Below are 25,965 nucleotides of genomic sequence, written 5' to 3' on the forward strand. Positions count from 1 at the left end.
CTCTGTGCAAAAACATTTCTGTAAAATTAGCAAGTCTCTAGCCATAAGCTGTGAACACATATAATTAGAAACTCTGCTCTGAGTCCTTGTAGAGGAAAAATTCTTTTAGAATTATGTGAGATTAACATATAATATGAAGTAGCTGTCAGGTGACCCCATTTAGCTTATTTCAGAAAACTCTTAATTTCAAGCACTAAAAGCTGTGAGAGAGAACCTAATAGTAACATCACATCTGTGCATTAAATGGGTGCATCAATACCAACAGCAAGTACATTTCATCTTTATTTGCTCCATATTTTGTGTAACATGCTGAAATCTGTAATATTAACTTGGTAACATTTTGGCACAGAAATCCACTAAATTCAAAACACTCTTTTAGCATCTCCGAAAACACACTTCACAGTACTAATGCAATGAACACTGCATTATATTTCAGAAAATCACAGAAAGGAAGAGATATAAATACATACTTATTCTGCCATAAAAGTTATTAACCTTAAATAAGCAGTCTATTGGAGTAGCAGACATCTGGGACAACAAGTTCATCCTTTGTCTTAAAAGCAGCTTGTCACATAGTCTCTCAGATTCCTGAAAATAAAACATTCAGGTTGATTATCTATATACTCATTTAGAGGCAAAAGTGAAGTACCTTAACAGTTGAATTAACTTTAAAAAAAATGAAATACTGTATTTACCACTTATGAATTATGAGATGCATCCAAAACCTAAATCAGTTTCACATTTAGGGTTTTGAGACTTATAAAACTGCACACCTGCTGTTCAAAGAAATACGTAGATGTTCATCAGAATATTTCTTTACTTGAGCATTAATGAAATTATGACTGCACCAGGTAAGAAAGACTTTTTTGTATGGCAAAACAAGAAAAGACATAAAAAAGACAACAAGAACTAAAAGAGGTGCAATGCAGCTTTCTTATAAGGAGAAATTAGGATTCTTCACTCTGGAAAAGATTCAGCTGTGCTACAGTGGTCTAGAAAAAAAATTACAGAAAGTCCAAACAAAACATGCAAAGAATGAGTATCTGCTATTCCTCAAGAGATAAGAACTAGGGTGCTCAATAAAAGCATCACACATTAGGTCTGGGGAGGGAGTAAGGAAAAGAGAAAAGAAAAATATTCTCTTATTGTAGAACTCATGTCTACTGGATGCTGCAAAAATCAAAGTATAAATGGACTTAAAGGGGCACTAGACAAATTCACATAAGACACATTGAAAGGTGCCTATGACAAAAGATGACTCAGATACAACTCTCACTCAAAGACCCCACTGAACTCTACCTGTTGGGAAATAAAAGACTGCACTAGGTGAAGCATTACCCTGTTGTGGACCCATTCACAGAGTGTTTCTCACTGGTCACTTCTTGACAATCAGAGATTGAACTAAGACGACATGTAACTCTACTCTCACACCAGTACTTTCCACTTCCTGAGAAATCTGAAGAATTCAGAATGCACCAAAGAACACAAACATTTCCAAAACCAGCTGAAAATTCTTGAGTGTGAGTCAGAATTTCAAATGGCAACACTGAGCCTCACTTGAAATAAAATAATAATATAAAGAAAATACTTTCTAAGAAAGTAGATGGGAACATTTGCAGGCTGCTGATTCTGATCAAGCAGTCCTTAGGGTTGGCAGTGAATATAATTTCTATGGATGTTAGTTTTGGATAACAACTATTTCCCTAGAAATGGAAAGTATGCATCAAACTGAAGACCACATGTGTCAGATAAACTTTAATGGTTTAGGATCCAGGCTATAACTTCTGCGGTGGAGACCAGATGGAAATGAGTAAAAAATGAGCACTCTGCTCTCAATTTTCATAAGCATGAAGCTTAAGAAACTAGTGAACTGCAAATAAAGATGATCACTTGAACACCAAAAATAAAGAGTGGAAATTTTCTAGGAATTATATCACTTAAGCTTGAAAATCAACACAGATGCCTCTCATAAAGCTGACTAAAATATCCTTCATTGTATAGAAAATGTCATTAAAAACACGTTTATGAGGTCTAGAGATAAAAAATTACATCAGTATACTTCACAGTCAGTTGTTTGTATTTAGATACCCAAAGATAACAATCTTTTCAAACCTGAGTACTTTAGCTAAAGACACCCAAGCGTATCTTTTCAGAATTACAAGGCACATAACACTAGTCTCCTTGGATCAATTCTTCAGTGATCTGGAGTAAATTCCCTAAAAAATATTTGATCAAAAATTGTAAGTAGACGAAAAAAAAAGTTAAAGCTTTACTGCTGATACAAGTTTCTAATTACAATAATATCAATTACAAGTCTAATTGGAATTTCTAATATGAATGCTCGCAGACAGCTTTATAGTTGCACTATGGAGAACCTAAGTAACCACTAGCAAGACCTACTTAGTTTTCGCACTGTACTTTCCTCTGTATCTTTTACAAGAGAAGTGGTATAATTATTTCTGTCACTTGAGACAGCAATCCTTATGTAGAGGTATTATCTATTCTACAAATGAGAAAAAAGAGGCCCTCCCAGGTGAAACTGTGTATCTTTGAAATTAAATGAGAATGGCATAAGAATCATGTATTGGCTGAAGTATTAAGCAAGTTTGGGCCTTCAATGATAAAACTTGCTCGAGCTTCAGTTCCAGGAATTAAAATCCCCATGCTTTGAGTGGAACTTTCAGGCATTTTAAATATATATCGTCTAAAAACGCACATCAAAACATTAACGGTCTTTTTATCTGACACTGCTCTCCATACTAAAGAAATTAAATATTTATACCTATGAAAGTGCACCTGTATAATAGCCTGTCCAAGGTGATTTTCACAGATTACAACTGATGACTTGGGGAAATTATCTCCACACCCCCCCAGGCAAACACTTCATTAGCCTCAGTTTGTGCTCAGGTCTTCCTTTCCTGGCTTCTCCCAGCTCCCCAGTTCCTCCATACTGACTTCATTGCCACCTACAGCTGTTTCCATACAAGAGCCAAAATGCTACTTATTCCCTAGCAGCTAATATAGCTCCCTACTTTATACCTAACTTCAAACCTCTGAATGAGAGGGTTTTACTGCACACTAGCTCTGCATAGCAACATAACTAAGGCCCAATACTTGTTAACTAGAATTCTAATGACAACTCCCAGAAAATAAAATAGAATCCTTTGTCCTATCAGTTACCTGCTCCTCTCCTCCCCACAACCAAAATGTCTCCCCAGGACTTATATGACCTTGGGTGAAGTGATGTGGCAGGCGACTCCTATGTGCAATTTTCTTACTGACAGGAGGGTGATAATATGCTCATTATCCCACATGGTACATTAGTTCCCTGCTGAGTTTTCTTTATGTAGTTAGCTTCATTAAGGATTGGACAACAGCATTACTCAGCTGCCAGAAGCTCCATCTGAAGCCAGCTATAAAATTAAGTGTAGCCACATGAGAGGCTTTAATGAAGCCCCAGGGCACAGCAATGTTCTTCCTCACTTAAATCCCACAACCATTTCCAGTGCAATCTGGAAAACGAAAGCATGGGGCATCAACACAACAGCTCCTTCTGGTTTAAACAGAAAGCTGAGCTCCTCTACCAGAGACTAAACATTAAAATATTCTAAAGAGAAAGCAATGCTGGTGGAAGTTCCTATGATGCTCCTCTACCTCCTCAACTATTGGAAGTTCCTATTATGTTCTTCCACCTCCCTGACTCCCTTTTTCAATTCCTGCCAAGGGGCTATTTCTTCCTCTTTATTGGGTGCCACCTTCTCATCTCTTACCCTACACTAGAGAAGAGGATGTTCTAGCTCTTTCCTTTTCAGCTGTACTAGTGGGGAGGGACAGGGGTCACCCAGTTCCTTGTCTTCAACACCCTGCTGTTTTCTACCTCATGCCAGGGTGCTACCTCCAAGTCATGCTGACTCTTATGAATGGCAGTTTATAAGTAAGGAGCTCTTGTTCCATGCTCACTGTACATACACTAAAGTAAGGAAGTTAGAAGCTAGCACTTGAGGTCTGGAGCTGATGCAGCTGATTTATGTATGAGACTGTGTTCATTTAGACTTCTGAAATATGTAGTTCATCCTTCAGGAGAGATTCTGAATTATTTCTTTAGGAGGTACCTTAATGAAAGTGACACTTGTTATAAGCACTTAAGGGCAATCCCAGTATAAAATACTTATCCTTAGCTACATAAGGAGAGATAGGACCATGCATTTAATAGAAGGCAGTCTTTATTCCAGAAATTTAAGAGCAATATATTCTTTTTTCCCAGCTTTCTAGAATTGTTGAAGCCAGGTCTACTTTGGTTTCAGCTCTCCATCCAGACCACCAGCACTGTCATTTGCATATTGACTGTTCATGACAGCTATGTGACTGCAGGAAGCAAAACTGATTAGCAGGGTTATTTTAGCTGACATTTATTATTTCTTATACATCATTCAATACAGCATTACAGACAAGAAATACAACAGTCTCTTTACACAGAAGTGCCTTTTTTTTTTTTTAGTGTACAAAACCTCATGTGTAACAGGTTCATGGAAAGAGCCCAGGACACAACAAACCCCAAAATTACAAAAGGCTAAGTTACTTTAAGCAGTGCTTCTTTTAAGATTGTATCCCAGGCTGTCAAATCCCAAGCCCTGAACACTGAGCCATTATTCTGGCCCCTACAATTAGATTCCAGTGTTTTGCAGCTGGGCAGAACAATACCCATCAAGTTTATTCTGGTTCTGAGTTCACTTCTTCTGATTTCCACATCGTATCAGGAAAACCTAATTTTGCAGAAGCAGAAAGTTCTACAGGAGCCATAAGACTAGATTCCTTTAATAAGATACAAAGCTGTTAAATCACAGAAGTTTCTAAAGTCATATCAATATCCTACTTGATTGGCCTGCAGGGATTTGATCTGATTGACAGAAGGTCTAGTTGCCCAGTAGGAAATAACTCATGAATCCACAAACTTCCTCCTCCTGCTTGGTTAGAGATCCCAAGAGCCATATTTGACCTTCAAACACCTTCTTATGGTCCTGCACTCACATCAAATTATCCACTTAGTGCAACACAGTAAGTGCACTGCAAACACATTGAGGATTTAGAGTAGGAAGATTTACTGAGTAATTCTAAATTACACTGCAATCTCCATTCTGCTAGCATAGCTATGCTTTTTGAAATTATTGATGAAAAATCTGTTTAAGCTATTCCTGCTCTCAGGTACCACACTGCTTTTACACATGACAGAAAGAGTACAAATGTGAGATAATAAGCTTACAAAAGACTCAGTTGTTGAAAACAGTGCTTTTTGTTTCTCCTCTATTCATATGAAGAGGCAGACAACATTTAAGTGCTTCCTCAAGGAGTATACCATGAACAGTAATTATTGCTACATGATCAGGACTTCACAGTAATAATTTAGATTATTTTAGTGTTTGCTTCAGGTATAGTTACCTCAGTTTAGTTCAAGTGCAAAAAAGGAACTCAGCTGTTTGTACCCCTTGACTAGATTTATGCCTACAAGCTTCACAAACACACATTTGACAGATTTTAAGAGCAGCTTACTGTTGATCTGTCAGAGAGGTTGCCTTGTCGTATGTATTCTATTGCAGCCTCAATTGAGGTTAGACAGTATCCCAATTCATCCTTCACTGAACTGCAAAGCCTGAAGTTCTTTATGTAACTCAAGTTGGCCATCCTGAAATAAAAGTTAAAGCCATGAACCACTGAAAATAAGATACTAGCATTACACACTGCAACTCATCTTCAGCAATCCAGACAGACAATAGGTGTGGGTTAAGAAAAAGCTTCTAGAAAGATTGTTAGGCTAGCAATATAATAGCTGTTCTGAGTTTTGCAGATGGATCAGAACACTACTTATCTCTTTTCATTGAATTGTTATTAATTAGACCTAAGGAATATGAAGGACAGCATCAGAACAGTAGTGAGATTATTTCACACATTTCAAACAAGTGAATATTTCAAGTATTATAAGTCCCAGTATAAAGTGATAGCTAGACATTAAAGGAAAAATGCTTATTTGAGATATGGGATATACCAACACTAAAATTCAGTTCAGGTACAGGTGAAATCTGTGTAGATATACTTTTACTGATAAGCAAGGAGAGTTAAACATAATGGCACAGGCTAGCAGAAGCCATTAAGCATTCAAGTTCCTCTATATGAAATGTATTGAACACCTAGAAGCTTCATATAAGGTTTCACAGCTCCAAGTGTAGACAAGGAAGGACCAGTTTGTGAAGTCTATATTCACATGCTGATTTTGTAGAGGAGATGGCCTTCCGTTACAGTATTTTTGTAGGTGCCAATCAAAACCGCAAGATGCAGCACATTAATTCCTGATAGGTCCTTAATTTGGTCACACCCATAATACATCTTCACTGTTTGTCCTACTAAAAATAGTTTTCTGCATTGTATCAGTCCCTCTTATGCTTCCAGTAAGTTCCATCACTACCTGTTCAGTAACATTTGTCCCTACTGCAGCACTACACATAAAATGATATGATCAAGTTCTGTATAGCCAAAATAGTTACATACCAGTTTGGGATTTCTGTTTTTACAAGCAAATACAGCAAAACAGAGAGTAGATCATCGGCACACATGGTTTCCACATTAACTAAAAAAAGAATTCATATCTAATGTTAGTCATGTCATGGCTCAAACCAAGAGCAATACGTGCAAATGGGGTTCCACCTCTCTAGAACAAGGGCCAGCTCTATTAGCAGAATGCATTGAGCAACCAAGGCAGCCTTTCAGGTGTTCTCCACCTCCCTCTAAAATATGCTGCCAGAAGCCAAAAAACAAATACAGTTTGTATTGTACAAATTGCAATATTTGACTAGCATCCCCTCTTTCCTACACAGGAACAGCCAGAGCACTAGCTCCAGATTTCTGAAATTCCTGAGGAGAGGAATTAAAAAAAACCCAACCAAACAAAAAAAAACCCGCACCTCCAAAAAAACCTTCCAACCACACACCCCACACAAAAAAAACACCACCAAAAAAACTCTACCCTCAAAGTTGATACACTTGTCTAGGAAGACTCCTGGGTCATGGAAAAAGGAAAAGATGATGTAGGGAAAGCACAAGTTTGTTGTACTACTCCATTTGCTTACTGAAAGTATCACCTCTCTCCAGATTAGATAAAATACTAGATTAAGAGGGCCATGCTTTCCTATCACAGAATAATTTCTGTAATCTATGGCAGCACTTTGAACACAGCATATAGAAAGTTTGTTGTTCCCCACCAGCACTTCATTTTGCAAAAGATGCATCCCAAGAGTATCCATCTCAAGATTACCCAGAAGCATGGACAAACAGGCAAGAATGATGAAGCAGCAATCATCAGTGTTTAAAAGGGATCACCCTCAATTCTTATGCATGAGAAAACATCCTAGCAGATGCAAAAAGCTTGCATGCTCTAAGGAAAAAGAAAAATATATATATATATATATAAGCTAATCAAGTACCTCTCCTCACCCCATGAGAAACACCAAGAAGTACAGAAGTACTGTCTCTGTTTTGCTTTGTTTAGAGATCTGCAAGGCACACCCCAGCCTAACTGTGTTTAGTCCACAAGTGCTATTCAAACAGCTGTTTATATACCAAAGTGCTCTGTGCATATGGGTTAAGAAAAAGGTTTTATATTAAATTATTAATTCACTAATTACTAACCTCTTTGGCTAGGAGATTGCATAATAATTTGTACCACCTTTTGTAGACAAAGTAGTTTCTGCTGAGGGGAAGTACATTTGTTTAATTGACCCAGTTCTTGCTTTGCACGTGGTATATTAAAGCTACAAAATAATTCGAAATAAATGGTTAGCATACAGAGCTCCTGTGCAGGGTGTCCAAACCCCAAGTTTTAACTAATTCAGAGCTGAAATGAAGAACTGTATTAAAGTATTTCCACCTATACTCCAAGTACACTTGCTTTTCTGTACCCTGTAGATGCAAAGGGAAGCATGAAAACATAAAAGCAAAGGAAATAACCATGAATACAAAGACTGTCCTAAAATGATAATTTTTTTACTTTTCCATCTCAAATGAATGAAGTACAAGTAAAACTTGCTATTGTCTGAAGGAAGATGTTTTTTAGATGGCCTGACAGGATCCCAGTGACTCCTAAAAGGGTCCACAATCATTTCTCTCACCTGAACTCAGGCTTCACTCCAATGTCTTTTTGCTGCAAGTCTTGAAAGCTCCTTGTAATTTTGTTAAATGCAGCATCCTAAGCAACAGAAAGGCAACAGTTTTTAAAACGCATTAGATTAGTCACATTAATCTTCACAAATCAAGCAAACTTACCTCACTTGCCTCTATAGTCCCCACGTATTTAAAGACTAGATCATAAATTCCATGGTGGATATACATCTGTAGAAAAAAACAGTACTTTAGGCATGAAAGGGAGACTTAAAAATAGCCTCCTAATTGTTTTCCTTCATTTCAGATGCTTACTTCAACAGCATGTTTGATCAGATTCATCTGCTCTTCTTGCTTTGCAAGCATCTTCTAGAAAAAGAAAGCCATACAAACACAAAGTTAGATAATTTACTGCTTAAGTAACACTAAGTACTATGTATTTACTGCAGTAAGTGTTTACCAAGTGCGAATCTCTCAAAAGATGCTGGAGACATTTGGTATAAAGTGCATTGACAGAATCCTGGGGAGAAAGGAAAAGAAGCAGTCAGATTCAGGTTAATCTGACTTGCAGCAACAAAGCAGATAAATAAGCAAAAGAAGCAGTCTTTCCTGCCTTAGAAGTGTGAACTATGGTAAGATTTTCAGCTAGAAAAATTGCCTTCACCTAGTAGTTAAGATGTGGTAATTCACAAGTAATTGTGAATTTCTCCCTTCCCACATTCCTCAACTCTAGCCCACTCTGACATAGAAAATAAGAAAAAGACACCCAAAGCAGTGAATTACATTTAGCAAATTTAGTATCAAGAAGCAAGATACTGACTATGTAGTGGCGGAGGCTTTTCCTTTCATGTTCTTTAAATGTTCTATGGAAAGATCCTATGTATTTATCAAATCTCTCACAGTGCCTTCCCAAGAATTCTCTAACATCTTCAATGTTTTTAAGAGAAAAGGAGTTTGACAAAGCTGTAGATTCACCTAGAATGAAAGCCAAGAATTAACATAGGCTTATTACACATGCATGGTAAAGTACTTTTTGTCCCAACATACGCAGCCAACTTGCACGCAATGAAACACTAATTCACCTTACTACACCTTTAACTGAAGGCACTGCTATAATTAACAGAAAGTAATGCATCACATTTAGAGTAGGCTCTCTTGACTTTTATGTCAAATATTTATTCGGAACACATAAAACTGATTCCACATGCTTTTTTACAATAGGGTAATTTATTGCCACATACACAACCCTATCTGAGCATGAGTCAAGCCTGAATGCAGAAGAAAAGTACGTTATAGAAATGACTGAATGCCCATGTAGGAAGTCAGTCTGTTCTAAGTGAGCTGTAAGAAATCCTGTCTTGGATTTTCACGTAACATATTCTTCATTAAGAAATGCTTTCTCTGAATGGGAGAGCAAAGTTGCTTCATGTAAACATTACACCAAATCCATTTTCCTTCCAAATAAGACAATTGGATCCCTCACTTAAAATTCATACTGCTTCTCCAAAAATCTTTTTTCTAGGCGAGTCTTTCATTTGCAATCAAAGGCAGGCAATTAATAACAGGCTTAGATCTCATTCATTTCAAATTACCTTCAGAATTACAAATTATCTCACTTCTGAAGGACTGCTAAACAAGTACATTAAGTAATGGCCAAATATAGAATGCCAAAAAAATTTTTTTAGGTTTAGATTAATATTTATAGAATTTAAGCATATATGTATGCAGACCAGCACCACAAGAGCTGTTATATAAACATGCTACACAGCCTCTAACCACTGATGAAGCAATCATGAAAGAATTTACCTCTCCATTTTTTTCTGCATCCACCTTGCATTTCAAGATGCAGCATCTCAAGACACATGTCACATTGAAGACTAAACCCCTTCAAACAATCAAAACTAAAAAGAGCGTTGCTAAAAAAAATCATGCTGGATCACATATTCCACAGATGACTTTTAGTGCTGAGTGGGGCACAGACCCTACAGAATTAAGTTTGCTTGGCAGCAACTTAATATTTCTCTCCAGCAGGCTAATAAATGCCAACAGCTTTCAATCAAGCCGAAGTTTTCCAGAATGAAGGCGTTAAGTGTATCAAACATACTAATTTGCTCACTGTGAAAACAAGACCACCAAGTTAACACTTCAGTACATACTTGCGCTTTCTGTTTTTTCCAATGGATGAGCTATGCACAATATACTAAAGCTTTCTTCTTTTTCATTGTAAAATGTTTCCTCAAAAAGAACAGGTACCGAGAGATTGTAATTAAAACCAGTTCCTAAAACGATGAGGTTTCCTTGTATGAAGATCTCCTGAAACAAAACAGAATCCAGATCCAAGTGTAGAATTCCACCAGAAGAAAGTTACCATTTGACTTCTGCATTGCAGTTACATTTCTGGGGGGGTGGCAAGAATCTTGCAAGAAAAGGAAGCCCCAGATTCAAGAGATTTCATATTCTCATGCTCTGCAGACACTGAAACAAAGAATCCTTCAGTCTACAATGGCTAAACATTACTCATACCTACTTTCTTCACAAGTCTTCTACTAGAGGAGGTTTCAGAGTTTACAGATTTTTACTACACTTTTAGTAGAATTGAAGGGTCCTTGTAAAACAACTCAGAATTGGGGCCTAAGTCCAGCTTCAGAAAAATACCATCCATCTTGTCTGTATTTCTCCAGCTCAGCTTTAACTTCTCAAGCAACTCTAGTAAGGACACCTGCAGTAGGAAGATCTAGATGATAGCTGGCAAACAGCTGCACTGAAAAAAGTGATCCCATGCAAGTGCTACAATTGGTTATCATGGCTTGCTGCTACATTAATCTCTGCTTATTGAACTGAATATATCAGACCTCAGATACAACTCAATACCATCATTGTTTTGTCTTAAACCTTGGTGAACTTGCATCTGCAAACAATAGGCAGCCTATTTGCCTGAAACCTAGAGACAGTGATACTAAGTGATAAAGTGATCTAAGTGTTAAAGGCCCTTCTGCCACATACCTGAATTCCTAATGGCCACAGAACACACAAACTGACAAACTGGAATAGTAAGCAGAAACAAGAGGCAGTGTTACCATCTAAACAAGACAACTATTCTTGTGTACATGCCAAAACACAGCTTTTCCTAGAAAGCAGTACATACCTGAGAACTCAGGCTTAGATGGGCAACATACTGCTTTCATCAGTTAGCTCTAACTCCTAGCTACCTCTGCTCACACTATCCATCATCAACAGCAGTGAATCATTTATTTGAGTGTCCCCAGGCTACATTCAGACATCAAAACAGAAATACCTTTCCATTTAAGGTTTGAAAATTGTCTTCTAACGGCTTCAGAACATAAGATTCAAACTGGCAGGTAGACAGACTGTTGCTTGAAAGGCTTGCTTTGCATGGAATTAACACCTAAAAAAAAGGTTAGACCACGCTTTACGAAGAAATGCCATGTATCACCAGCTAAACACCAAAAGCTTTTGCCTTTTAGAGGCAAGCAATTTCCAGTAAATGCATAGCAAATACAAGCACTTCTGTTTAAGTAATAAAAAGAAAAGGTCATTGATAGAAACACAATCTGGCGATTAACCTAGCTGTTCCATTTAGTGACTTAACTGAAAAAGAATGATACATGTAACTGAAGCAAGCAATAGTAAGACCAGATGAAATCTTAAATTACAGCACCAGTCACCTGGATGACTTAAAATAAGGTAGTTAGTAGAAGTGAAGTACATTTTCAAGCTAAAATGAAAGTCCATCATAATGAAGTTTAAAAAAAAAAAAAAAAAATCTAAGATAAGAAGCATCTTGCCTTTACTGTACACCAACAAATTGGCAGTTCGAGAAAAATCCTGAATCAGAAAGCAACACATTAGGACTACACAAACACTGTATACACGGTGAAGAGAAATATGTTTCATTCTCGAGAGAAACACGAACCAAGTAGTTCTTTCAGTACTCAGCAGCTTTCAGAAATGGTGCTAGACCACAGACAGAACTGGTCAACAGATTGTAGCATTTCAGCTGATCACATCACCATGTCAAGTAATATACAAGTGAAAGAACACCATGTTAAGTAATACACAAGTGAAAGAACTCTGTGTAATTTAAGGCTTAATTTTATAATCAGGTAACAATGACCTCCAAGTTACATGGAGTCTCCACACACTTAATTCTGAATGAAGATTAATTGCAGAGTACCCAGATTAGAAGTCTTAAGGGTAGAGTTTTTATATCAGCTTTTAAATCTACTGATTTATACTTACAATACCATGGAATTCTGCAACTTTGCTGCATAGATCAGGACGTTGTTTCTGAATGGCTAAATAAAATGGATTTTTCAAGATATCTTCATCATACATTGCCATATGTACTTCAGATATTCCAAGGAGATTTTCTAAAATACACATGAAGAATGGTTAGCATGTCATACGTAGTATCTGTTAAAACACAGTATTTAGGAATACCTAGAGGGCAGTTCAATTTCCCTTGTTTAAAAGCGAAAAGCAGTTTCAGGTCTCAAGCAAACAGTCAATGGTATGCTTAAATAATAAGACACTTACTCAGAAGTTATTCAGAAATATTGTTTTCCATTAATATGCATTTCCAATTACATAGTTATCCTCATAATATCTCCTTGAGCCTTCCAATTGTTGGAGTCCAACAATGCATGATATGGTTGCACTAAACTTGAAAGTAGAAGTTAGGATTACTTTACTACCATTTTGATAGGGAAGCTAACTTGCACTGTCATGATCTAAAACAAGCCAAGACACAAACTAACATCTTCTTTACAGGAGATTCTACTGCATCACAGGACATCAATGCTTTTGTCATACATTCATATAAGTCTTAAGATTCACCTGTGTAAGGATTACTGACTTACATACCTCAATGAGACACCCAGATAGTGTAACAAGAACCCTTGTGTAAGGCAATCCTCAACTTTCCAGGGAAAGTTATAAGAAAGAGGTACACAGAGAAGATACAAATATCCATGCTATAATTAAAACGCCACTGTAAAATGCATCATTTGTGGTCATCTCTGCTCACACAGAAAAATTTTTGAATGGTCTGAGATAGGGCTGATGCATAACATTTGGCAAAACAGGGAGCAAAAAAGTGACTGGAAACAGAAAACCCAACCTGTAGGCATTGGAAAAGCTATCACTAGGTATGTCACAGGGAAAAGATGATCTCTAGATCCTCAACTGCTTGCTTCCTCAGAATTAATCCAAGACACAACAGAAGGAAAAACCCAAATAGGTACCTCCTGGAATAACTCTAATTATTTTATTCAGAATAATTGAGATTAACAGGCTTACAAGTGCTTAAGTAGCTCCTTTGTTCCGTGTCTTTCCCCCTTATCCAGTTTCCCTTTGGAATCAACATGAGTTACATGATTTCCTCATGCAATTTTAGCTGGTACACCCTGGGAAAGGGTGAGAACAGCAGCAGGACTTTGAGCAAGCCATCCTCACACAATCAGTACCCTCTTGTTTTCCTAAATGTAGAATTATACCTAGCACATTATTTACTCAGTGTGAGCTCCTTACACTTGTTCTGTAGCATTTTAATATCTTACTACTTAATGCTGTACTGGTACTAAAAAAATGCCTTCCTCTGTAGATCATGGAAGAGACATGAAGCCACTGTATGGCAGTTTAAGAGTGGAAAAACATACACCCAACTCCCTCAGATTTTTAGATAGCCTTTGAGTTTCAGCTATACCGTTAACTGACCTACAGTCTGGTCCCTCCTTATAATTAGGCACAAGGAAAACTCTCTAAGGGAGCTAAACACAAAATGATCAGTTAAAGTTACAAGCAATTTCCACTATGAAGTGATCACCAGTTACAACTTGGGCAACCTTACCCTGAATCCCTCAAGTTTGGCAGAGGCAGATAACTGCCTCAAACAGAGTACTTCTCTCAAGTTCCAGATAAAATGGTTCATTCACTTACAAGACTTTTTTTGGCTGTGAACTGAGAGAGGGTAGATTTAGATATTAGGAAGAAATTCTTCCCTGTGAAGGCAGTGAGGCTCTGGCACAGCTTAGAAGCTGTGGCTGCCCCATCCCTGGCAGTGTTCAAGGCCAAGCTGGATGGGGCTTGGAGCGACCTGCTCTAGCAGAAGGTGTCCCTTCCCATGGCAGGGGGCTGGAACTGGATGAGCTCTAAGGCCCCTTCCAACCCAAACCAGTCTGTGATTCTATGGTCTGCCCTACCACAGTGCCCAAGTAGACAGGATGATCACCAATAATTTCACAGCTGATGACTGCTATAAACATTTCCTGGCAGGCAGCTGCAATCCAAGCTCAAGCTGTGGGCTTCCTCAGCCTGTGTTGGGGGATAGGAGAAAAAATCAACACCAGCCCAGGGGCACGTCTGCTGCAAGAACAGTTATCTCAGTTAATTAATTTATTAATTAATTAATTAATCTCAGTTATTCCTAGAACATCAGGGCTAAGACAGACCTTAGTAAGCAGGACTATTTAGCTACAAATAAAAACGCCTGCTGAACAGCTGGCTAGGCCACAATTCTAAATAAAATCTTAAATGACTGCAGCTTACAGTCCAAACATGAATCAATGATGATTTACACATAATAAGTACTCTACATACACACATGTGCAGCCTGCAAAGTCTGCCACAGCAAGACTTACTTTGGAATCCTACATCCTTTTTTGGGTGCTGCACTTCAGAGGAGATGAACTGAGCGAGGAGAATCAGAAGTGAGAAAGGCAAGAAAGCCCTAGAAGCAGGATCCAAACTTGAAATGCACTGATATTGTTAACACTGAAGAAACTGCATGAAACAGGTCAGAATTTTTTTCCCAAGCACTTAGTGAAGGGTTGAAGTTTTTTTCTGTATCTGTAGAAGAAATAGGCCTTAGCTGAAGAAAACAGGAACACCTTTCAAGAGAGAACATAAAAAACACATTTTAGATTGCTTAGCACAGCTATCAAGTCTCTCATGTTGTAAATCTTTAAGAACCTGTTAAACAAACCTCTACTAGAGGAGATAATAGACACAGTAAAGCTAGGAGGCTAGATTATATGGTCTCTTAAGGCACTTTCCAAAACAAGGGGTTTTTACTGTAGTTGGCCCAACGAGGCATCGTCATCTGCCTTCTTCTTTGGTGAATTCATGTTCAATATCTGGTCAAAGAGCAGATGAGACTGTCACGTCAAGAGAGAGATGGAGAAGGTATCAGCCTACCATATACTGTGTCAAGGAAAAGAGCACATTGACACAAGACACATTGAAACAACAACCAAGCATCATACTGCAGAAACAACTGCAGTGCACAAGTGCTTCCAATTGCTCTTACTGTATTACTCTCAGTTTAACAAATGTAAGTCCAAGAAGTTCTTCCTTAATAGAAAGGGAAAGAAAATAACATATTCCACAAAACCTCCTCATCTGGAAACCCACAGCTGACCATCAGAAAGAAATAAACAACTGATAAGCTTTGTCCAGAAAGGAATTAAAAACATTTCATTCACTGGCAAAACAGGTGGAAGATATTTATGGGAGGAGGAGAGCTCCCAGAGAAAACCTCTGCTTATGAAGCTTACTGTCTATACAACTGATGTAGCTCTCAAATCATTACCTGCACCTGAGCTAAAAAAAAACCACAAACCAAACCCACACAAGCAATTAGAGTACATTAAGAATCATTTCAATTGACAGATCATGACAGGAAGAGCTTGAAATTATCATATTCAGTTCCTGGTTCATGAGTTGCATACCATGAATAACTAGTTTTAAAACACTTAGTGACAGCTGTGTAGATGATTTCATTACAGAGCTACTAACAGGGTTGATTCACACTTGAGAGCACTGTATTCAAACATTTAATTCTGGCATTTTTGCTACTCTAATGCAACTAAGATGCCATTGACATGCTGTACACCAATAAGTAAACTAAAACTTCTAGTTCACCTACCTTGAGCAGAAGCAGATTGCAAACTCTTAACAGTTCACCACATCCATGTTCCTACACAGCAGGAAGTCACCACCACTAGCCAAATTTGTACTCTTTTGAGAATCAGAGTTCTGCATATCCTTCCCTTTTCTCTCCCACCCTTGCATCTGCTCAGCACTACGTTAGCTGTTAGCTACCATATCTGATTAAAATGTGGGTATGAAAAAGAAAGTGTGGAATACTTATTAACTGAAACAGTTACCATATTCGCTTGGACAACCTTCACCTATCCACAGCATTCTTCAGAGAGTCAGAAATGTGGATGGATAAGCCATACACAATTCAAGCAATTACAGAAAAAAAAAGAAATTTATATTAAACTTAAATAGATTAAGTCTACAGAGTAAAGAGTACTTTTGAGATTCCCCAAATTTTGGCTTAGGCATTTTTGAGATTAAGTCAATTTCTTTCCACCCCAAGCATTAAATGCATCTGAAAACAATGGCTAATGCATTGCTGTAATTCTAGGAACGCATTACAATACTCCACAGAGAGTTTGCTGGCAGAACACAACATCAAATTTCAACCTAATTTAACTTGGGGGAAGGGGGAGGGAGGGGGGGAGGCCGGGCAGCACCAGGGGGAATAGACTTACTCTTCTAGTTGCACCTCAGACAGCTTTAGACTTCCTAACACTAAGAAAGCAGGAAATGTACAAAGCCTTACATACATTACCAGAATTGCTTAATGTTCAACAGAAAAAAACACTAAAAATTGTCAAAAGCCACATTTGCTATGATGTTTATTAAATTCTATCATGCTGAGCTGTAAAGCAATATGCAAGTACTAGAGTCATATAAAAGGTTTAAATGGAATCACTTAAGTGTGTGACTTCATGCCTGTGAACACAGAAATAGCTGAAATTGATGGAAGAACAGAAGCTAGCTGATCAGAGAATCTAATAAGCATTATGTTGCTGTTTAAAAAACCTACAATCATAACCTTAAAACAGACAAATCACTTCTAGATTAAGAGCAGAGAGTGATAATTCTAATGATACAACTAATGGTAACAAGGGACAGCTAAAGTTAAAAACATACCATGGGATCTAGGCACATCACTGTTCTCTACGAAACACTGGAAAGACCTTTACTACTGAAAACAATGAGTGAGACTTAACTATGACAGTTTATTGTTATTGATGGGGTGCTCCTTTAGAGATAGCCCAGTGAGGTACGTTTCACAGACCTATTAGGTTTCAGTTCCTTATAAGAAGCGTTTTGAAATTTAGACAAACAGACATTAAAGTAATGATGCCATCACATTTGCATTGCTAGTTGGCAGTTACACCATGTCCACATTCAAGTCATTGAACTATTTACTCAGTTCTTAGGCATATCATCTGCTGAATGTCCTGCTAAACCACTACTAAAGAACTAACAAAATATACTGCAGAGAAGATGCCTTTCATAACAGCATTAGGGATTCTAATATACAAACTTCTACATACAAAATTCTAATACACAAACACTTAACATTCAGTGTTTGACAGTGTAAGATTCTGTTTTCACCAAGGCATTTTAATACTACTTTGGCAGAATGAAAACAGTACTACAGCTACCAAAGTTGGTAAAAACTGTTAGCCTGGCTCAGTAACCTGAAATCTTTTCTGGAGAGCAAGTTAGCATCCCAGTGTAATAGCCTAACATCAGGTATGTCAGTGTCCTCTCCACATAGGTCCAGCTACAAAGAAGCAGAATGCCATGTACTCTAAACTCTTCAACACCAGATCCATTAAAAGGTCATGTTCAAGAAACATAAATTCACCAGATTTTACTTGCATAACACCACTGTGAAGTTCCACTCCTCCTTAGCTTCTCATGACAAAGTCAATTTCATCTTAGCTTGCACATTTTACAACAGTGACAACTACGGCTTAGTAAACCTGTAACTCAAATACCACTTGCTGAAATGCTCAAAATCATGAGAAAAATCAGAGCAAGAAGCAACTTACCACTCAAAGATAGCAGTGGTAGATTTAGCTCAGAGTAGCAGATACATGGTAAAGTTTGTATGTGTATTTATCACATTAGCAAACTGCAGAGCTCTGCAGAAGAAGAGGAAGCAATTGTTCCCCAGTTCTAGTTAACTTGAAAGCACTTCCATAAAATAAATAAATTTTTTCTTCCTTTTTAAGAGCATCACTTGTTAACAAAAACAGCCAAAGCTAAGCATAATCTTAAAGCACTCTGCAAAAAGGAATTTAACAGTGTAATTTAACTCGTCTCAGCCCAAATAAAAATCTAGTTGCTACTTCAGCCACTGTTCTACCTGCACAATTCCTCTTCATTTACTCTACTTCTGGGCACAGGTTACAACCCTCAAATCAGCATTCACCTCAAAACAAAAACAAAAGAACCTTTCACTGTTTCTGAGCACACAAGAACCTTTACTCCCTCCCTAAAGGATGAATACTTGAGCACTGTATGAAAACAGCTGAGATGTTCCAGTGCACTCTGCTCATTGCAAGGGAGCAAAGGAGGAAACCATCTATTCCTACCCCTTTCAGATTGAGCTTGTATTGATTTCTGTGAGACTGAATTATGTCAGAGCAACACCTCTGAATTATCAGATTATAGAGCAGTGAATCTGCAATCAGCTCAAGTCTTTCCAGCAAGCAGGGAAAAGCTAAGTTTTATGATCCCAAAACATCAGTCTGACAGCAATAAAACAGGGTCTGGAAAGGAAGGGTCAGCAACAATCCAGGAAGATGCTCATTTCTCCCAGCACCTCCCGTTCAGGCACATATTTCTTCAAGTGAAGGGTTAAGAGATGGCACAGGATCTCATAATTTTGGTTTCGCCTCTGGGCAACATTCCCCAAACCCTTTTTAGGCCTAGCAAGTCCAGCCCTCCTACCACTGCTCCGCTCCCACCCTTCTCAGACAGGGACCCCCAGGAACTTTACAGCACCTGTCAGCAACAGGGGAGCATAGGCAGATTGGTTTGTACCAATTCCTCATACAGCTTTTTTGTTATGATCCCTCACCCACCACCTCATAAACTCCAAAACCAAGCTCATTCTTAAGAGGTAGTAAGAAGTTTCAGATTCTGTACTTTTTACAATAAGGATGGTAGAATACCAGAACAGCTTGCCCAGAGAAGTGGTGGGTGCTCTACCCCTGGAAACATTCAAGGCCTGGATGTAGTTCTGGGCAACCTGATCTAGTTGAAGATGTCCCTGCTCATTGCAGGGGGGGTTAGATTAGATGACCTTTGAAGGTCTCTTTCAACCAAAACTGTTCTATGATTCTATTGTAACAGTGTATTAGCACCACAGTTTGATGTGGATGCATTCTTACTTATCTCAGACTTGAAGGCAAAGAACATACCATCTTGACTCTCCAGCCACCTGTTTCTTTCCTCTACAGAAAGTACATTTTGATATGAGTGTCTCACTTGTCAACAGGCAAGCTTCCCACTTTTATCCAGTCACTTCCATTGATTTTTTGAGATAATCTTACTTGTCAGTAGCCAAGTATTAGGAACAAGCTGTATTCTCCTCTTCACAACAGAGACTAGATCCCAAATTCTCACAGGTTTAGAAATCCACCGGAATAGCTGGATTTCTTTGTATTCTTTGACTTACCGCTATTAAAGCTGCATTAAATCTGAGATAAGGAATCCTGAGCTATTCACAAGCAAGCCCTGGAACTGAGTGCAGAGTGCTGGTCAGTCAACCACAAACAGTTACAAGGAACATTTACAGCTAAAACATTAACAAAGGACAAAGTTCCCAGGACAGCTGTGCAAACAAGGTTGTTTCCTCCGAATATTAGTAAGCTGTATTTAAGGCCATCTGCTCAGGCTTGCAGAGGTGTTAGCACAGGTACTTCTTTGGATGAGGAGGAAAACTAAGGAGTTGAAATACAAGGATTAAAAATGTTTTACGTAAGCCAGTAGTTTTGATTCTTAGTTACTGAGGCAAGACAGCAGTGTAATTCCCCAGCCTGTGTATTGAGGGTGCTGCAGATCTGAACACTGTACTGCCAAGACATGGATCGCACTAGGTATCACCATTTCTTGACTACAAAGCTAGACAGCCCCTGCTCACAGCAAACCATGTAAGGTTGGTATCAGCTCCAAGACTAGCAGCAAGTCTGTAGAGAAACCAAGTACGTGCAGTCAGACTCAGCACAGGCCACCCACAGAAATACAGGGGAACTGAAGCCAGCAACCCTGAACCCCATTTACCTTAGTGCAGATTGTCCTTAGACCAGACAACTGGACAGGAATTTAGTTCATTCTCTGTATACCTGAATAGGAAAACCAAGTCCATGCAGGCCCACTCTTAAGACTTAAGTTTCTTGCAACAGTAAGATAAACATCAGATCATTACTAAAATATCTAGAAAAGAGAAACAACGTAAAATTACACTAGTTCCCTCCTCTAGGGAGCAGAGCAAGGGTAAGGAAAGCTGAAACACAATTCAGCAGGTAAGTTCCTCTAACTAGCAAAATAAATTATTTTAACCACCACTACTGTTTTGAGGATACATAATGCACCACACACCAGTCTCAGGTAATTAAGAGCTTTCTGGCAGTAAACATCCTCACACAGAGATAGCAGTCTAACATTCTTCCATTATATAAATTAATATTCTTCCCATGGATCAAGCCACTTTATCAGCAAAATGCTTAGCAGAAAGCAAGTCACAGAATAGTTATTGGGGGAAGTTATACAGAGTTATCTGGGTGAGGGAAAGGCTCGAATCATAGAATAGTTAGGGTTGGAAAGGACCTTAAGATCATCTAGTTCCAAATTCCCTGCCATGGGCAGGGACACCTCACACTAAACCATGCCACCTAAGGCTCTGTCCAACCTGGCCTTGAACACCATCAAGGATGGAGCATTCACAACCTCCCTGGGCAACCCATTCCAGTGCCTCACCACCCTCTCAGTAAAGAATTTCTTCCTTATATCCAATCTAAACTTCCCCTGTTTAAGTTTGAACCCGTTACCCCTTGTCCTCTCATTACAGTCCCTAATGAATAGTCCCTCCCCAGCATCCTTGTAGGCCCCCTTCAGATACTGGAAGGCTGCTATGGAGGTCTCCACGCAGCCTTCTCTTCTCCAGGCTGAACAGCCCCAACTTTCTCAGCCTATTTTCATACAGGAGGTGCTCCAGTCCCCTGATCATCCTCATGGCCCTCCTCTGGACTTATTCCAACAGTTCCATGTCCTTTTTATGTTGAGGACACCAGAACTGCATAAAAAGGACATGTTTCATCTTCACTGTACCCCATCCTTATTTTTCCCACTTATTTCACAGTGGTTTCAAGCTTTCTCAGGCTACAGCATTCCACAGACTGAATTCTTATATGAGCTTCCTCCAGAAGTAAGCCACCAAGCAAGGCTCACCAACCACTTAAACAAAACAGACTTGTATTCACCTAAAATTCTATTTACAAGTCTATTAAAGTGAAAATATAGGATTTAAGAAGTAGTGACATTCAAGAAGCATCACAATACTTTGCAAACATTTTTAAAGGTACTGAAATAGGAAGAATACTGTCATTAACATCAATTGCAAGAAAGTCCACAGAACCAGGAAACACATCTCTCACTACTCATCATGCTGCTCCCCAATTTATTTTTAAGGAGTTTTACACTCCATCCTAACTTCCCAATACAACATTTCAGTTAGTTGGCATTACCTTTGAAGACAGTATAAAGATTTGGATTTCAGAACACCATGCCTGTTTGACAAATATAACTGATTTTTAAGAGTTTCCACAATCTGCCTGAATTGTGTAATTGCATGCAGCTGAACTTAATTTAGAACTAATCTAAATAACAGCCTTTCTTCCCACATGACACACCTAAAGATGTATTTAGGCATTATCTTATACAGATTACAACCGCCGCCACCCTCAGATTTAAGTAGTCAAATGCTCCTGAAACATTCCCCCTTTTTCAGCCACTTTCAGGGCAGTTTCAAGATCCTGATGTGCCACAATGAAGAGTAATTTTAGCGATATGTGGCAGACTAAACACAGCTACTGTACACACATAAATATCCATCATTTAGTTTGCAATAAGCTTAACACTTAAGTCACACAGGACTCCACATTCAAACCCAGAGCTAATCCTTTTTCCACCTGACAATGATTAAGCAATTACAAGACTTTACTTACGATGAGGTCAAAATCTTCTGTGTTTGTTTATTCCTACAAGGAAACAGGCATTACTGATTCATTTCTAGGCTTCCAACACACAAATTAGTAGAGCTACTCAGTTTACTCTGTAGTAACTTTGCAATCTACAGAAGTTTCTTCCACAGGTGGCAACCTGCAGCAGAAGCTACTTACAGCTTAGAATTAGGGCCAAAATTAAGGCAGAGCAACAAAAAACCATCAGTGGAGTCCAGGCTACTAAGATCCAAAAGGAACATAGTTTAGAAGACTGTACAGGCTAGGCTCAGCATCAGAAACGCAGTCCGCCTAAACTCAGTTCTTCACAGCAAGTTATCTTATCCATAGCACACACAGCACTACAACGGTGGCATGATAAGGCAAAGAGCCATGCTTCCCCTTCTTATCAGAGCATGTCTTCACATTTTTTTCAAGCTACTTTAACATCATAAAACCACAAATGCCAATGCATATGCAGCAGCATATGTTATGTCAAACAAGTTCTCCTTCCAGAAGTCCACATTGGCAACGATGCCCCATGTGCTGGAGACAACACAATTTAGTTTACTCTGTGGCACTCAACACCATCAATTCTGGTCTTCTAGACAGCTCAGATGTACATATAAGTATGGCCTACTATCCACCACTAACCGTAATATCGTGCTTCAGCACACTCCCAGGTCTGTTAGGCGACCTTTGGGCCAGCAAGGAAGCGGTGTGTTTCCTATACTTCGCGATGTGCAATTGCTAACTGCAGGCACCCTCAGTTCACACTAGCCCTTCCCAAACACCCCGTTAGAGAGAGAGGATGCGGTGAGCCCTCTCCCAGCGCCGCACTATGGGGTCTGGTCGGAACCCGATCGCACTGTACCTTTTACCCAACCTGACGTTACGTGAAGGGCAACACTACAGTCAGCACTTCTGGCAGAGGAGTGAGACAGAAGGTGGCTGCCAACGAGACCACGGGTATCGCCCGGTGCGGCATACGGAGGTGCCGCCAGGCCAAAGAGCCAGAAAGAGCCGAACACCGCCGCCCCGCCCCGCCGCTCCGTCCCGGGCGCAGGCCGCAGCAGAGCCCCTGCCACAGCACGGCGGGCAGGCCGCAGCCGAGGCTGCCTGTCACGGAGAAGCGGAGAGGCACCGAAGAGACCCCCCCCGGGGCCGGGCGGCAGCTTCCCAGAGCAGGTCCCGCAACCGGCGCCGCAGGAAGGCGTCCTGTCGCCGGACACCGAGTCGGGGCGCCTGAGGAAGGAGCGCTACTCACACTGACAACATCGCCTCCCTTCCTGCCCAGCCGCGGAGTCCCGCTGCTGGCCCACCTCCCCCAACCGCTCCGCGCCCTGGCCAAGCCCTACCGGAATCCAGGGCGGGCTCGGCGCGGCGGCAGCGCCGCACGAAACCAATGACCAGGCGCCGACTGGGAACGAGCGCGAAGCCCGGCGGCCGCCGCGGGGATGGAGCCTGGGGTGGGGCGGAGCCTGAGAGGCCTTATAGGGCCGGGCCGGGCCGGGGCGCGCCCGGAGCAGCGGGTAGTATTCGAGCGGCGAGATGTAACTTCGTGGGCTCTCAGCTGGGGTGAGCTGAACGCGAGTGTCGGCGGCCGGGGACAGACAGACAGACAGCCTCAGCCAGCCCACTGAGCCTCAGCTCAGTGTTTGGTGCTTTTCAAAAAGCGGCGCCCGATCTCCGGGAGCCCCGGTTCAGCGCGGTGAGGAATGATCCGCCGCGGCTCCTCGGCACAGTTGCAGTAGCGGGCTGGAAGCGATGCTGCCTGTCCCTCGGGGCTCTTCGCAGCCCGCCCGAGCTCCGGGAGACGTCGGAGCCGCCTGAGCAGCCGGCGGGGAAGCGAGGAGGGCGAGAGGGTGCTGAATGCAGCGCGACCTGAAGCCACTGCCTGACATGTGTGCTGGTAGCATCTGGCTTTGGCAGCTCCCTGGTCCCGGTACCGGGTAGTCGGGCGGAGCATAAGCAGGGGAGACAGGCGGGGAGGCAGCCGCCGCCGGGATCATGGTGAAGGAAGAGTGCAAAGCGCTGCTGGACGCGCTCAACAAGGTGACCGCCTGCTACCGGCACATGGTGCTGACCATCGGCGGCACCTCGGACTCTCAGAACCTGCGCGAAGAGCTCAAGAAGACCCGGCAGAAAGCCCAGGAGCTAGCGGTGGCCAACAGGAACAAGCTCACCACGGTCCTGAAGGACAAAACCGTGAGTAAGGAAGATAAAGCTGAGTTCGAGAGGCTATGGGTGATTTTCTCCACGTGCCTAGAGATCCTGGAGATCGACATGAGGAGAGCCCTGGAGCTGGGCCACGAGTTCCCACTAAATGTCCCCAAAAAGCACCTGATCCAAACAGGCATGAGTGGGGGAACCTCTGGCGTGGCTGCCAGGGCCATGAGCGTCCAGAACATGAAATATGAGGCCGAGCACAATATAGACGTGGTGGATTTAAAGGATCTCGAAAATGAGATTAACCAGGTAGGAGAGATGATGTACGAGATGGAAATGAAGGTCAACGTCCCCCAGTGGACAGTAGAGGCTAAGCAAGACCCGGGGGCCGAACTAAAATCCACCATCAGCGTCGGTGCTTCTTCTATTGGCATGATCTCCGTGGAGGAAAATAAATCCTTCTGTGATATCAGCAAGGTTCTAGCTGGGATTATTTTCTCTGCAGTGCTCATTATTGCTATTGTCCTGGCTGTGTGTGTGGTGAAACTCTCTTAGGGTGGTGTGGGGCTGACCAGAGTGACCCTGTCAGTCTCTTTCACACCTCACCTTTCATCTCAGAATGGGTCACTTGGATGAGCTGAGAATTTAAACGTAGCACTTTGAAAAACAAAGCAGAACTTCTGCCTCTCAGTATCATAAAATGCACACTTTGTTTCTTCTTGTTGTCTGAAGAGATGCACATCAGCCTGCAGCATAGGATGTCTTCATGTGTTGGACTTGTAACGGTTAATTGTGAAGTATCAGGGTATTACCACTGCTGGCTATAGCAGGGATTTGTCTGCTATTAATAGATGGCTATTCGCAGAAGCCTGTATTTTTTGTTCTTCAACAGGCTCTAGTGTTTGCTACTGGTCACTGTTTACAGTATTGGAGAGTAACATGAATTCAGAAGCTAATGCAGGTGTTTTGTAACAAAATGAATATACGAAAGGGGATTTAATCATACACACAAAATACTATTTTGGTGGAGGAAAAGGGGAAGGATGAAAACCTTGAAAAAGCATGTGAACAACCTCTATTTTGGATTTGGTAATGGTTGGAGGGGAGGGGGGAAGGAGGGAGAAAACAGCCCAAGCTATGTTGGATACCAAACTCTGCTGAATTAGACTGGGTTGTACAGACCCTGGTGCATGAACTGGCATTGCGTGCATGAATGACTAATCACTTCCCAGTTTTTCCCATGGAGAAAAGGGAGAGTTGCGTATTCAGAAAAATCCTAGCAAGAGTTCTGATCCACATGTACCACGAGTTTGCCTTCCCCTACAGAAAGGCAACGGGTTCCGATTTTTGTCTTTGTAGAAGTTAACGGTTTGCACCTCACAATTAACTATGGAAATAGGAGCAATGAATCTGCCCACAGCAGAGGCAGTCATTTTTGAAAATAGATTTTAGAAGAAAAAAAAAAAAAAAAGAGTTAAAGCAGACCTTTCTATAATGCAGAGGGATCCTCTCTCAGGTTGGCAGGCAGGGATTGATG

At 40.5% G+C, this 25,965-nt stretch overlaps 2 protein-coding genes across 7 annotated transcripts in view; one reads left to right on the forward strand and one right to left on the reverse strand.

The window, feature by feature from the left end:
• Positions 1 to 23,714, reverse strand: part of ANKRD27 (ankyrin repeat domain 27) — a 41,774-nt gene extending 18,060 nt beyond the window's left edge. For 2 of the 6 annotated variants that reach the window (XM_080638120.1, XM_080638124.1), the window contains exons 1-14: positions 23,618 to 23,714; positions 14,805 to 15,053; positions 12,406 to 12,536; positions 11,441 to 11,551; positions 10,302 to 10,458; positions 8,966 to 9,120; positions 8,606 to 8,665; positions 8,461 to 8,514; positions 8,311 to 8,376; positions 8,157 to 8,233; positions 7,678 to 7,799; positions 6,541 to 6,619; positions 5,548 to 5,680; positions 496 to 588 (exon numbers count right to left, since the gene is read on the reverse strand). In XM_080638120.1, coding sequence (XP_080494246.1) covers positions 496 to 588; positions 5,548 to 5,680; positions 6,541 to 6,619; positions 7,678 to 7,799; positions 8,157 to 8,233; positions 8,311 to 8,376; positions 8,461 to 8,514; positions 8,606 to 8,665; positions 8,966 to 9,120; positions 10,302 to 10,458; positions 11,441 to 11,551; positions 12,406 to 12,507 — 1,209 coding nt within the window. In that variant the 5' untranslated portion in view covers positions 12,508 to 12,536; positions 14,805 to 15,053; positions 23,618 to 23,714. Of the gene's footprint in view, positions 1 to 495; positions 589 to 5,547; positions 5,681 to 6,540; positions 6,620 to 7,677; positions 7,800 to 8,156; positions 8,234 to 8,310; positions 8,377 to 8,460; positions 8,515 to 8,605; positions 8,666 to 8,965; positions 9,121 to 10,301; positions 10,459 to 11,440; positions 11,552 to 12,405; positions 12,537 to 12,702; positions 12,825 to 14,804; positions 15,054 to 22,439; positions 22,476 to 23,617 lie in introns of those variants that run through there. The other 4 variants (XM_080638121.1, XM_080638123.1, XM_080638122.1 and 1 more) reach the window with 4 other exon arrangements.
• An 81-nt stretch (positions 23,715 to 23,795) lies between these two features.
• On the forward strand, positions 23,796 to 25,319 carry RGS9BP (regulator of G protein signaling 9 binding protein). Its single transcript, XM_080637684.1, has one exon. The coding sequence runs from the start codon at positions 24,270 to 24,272 to the stop codon at positions 24,981 to 24,983; it is 714 nt and encodes a 237-aa protein (XP_080493810.1). The 5' UTR covers positions 23,796 to 24,269; the 3' UTR covers positions 24,984 to 25,319.
• The last annotated feature ends 646 nt before the right edge of the window (positions 25,320 to 25,965 follow it).

This window comes from Psittacula echo (genome assembly GCF_963264785.1).
Source record: "Psittacula echo genome assembly, chromosome: Z".
NCBI classification, from domain to species: domain Eukaryota; kingdom Metazoa; phylum Chordata; class Aves; order Psittaciformes; family Psittacidae; genus Psittacula; species Psittacula echo.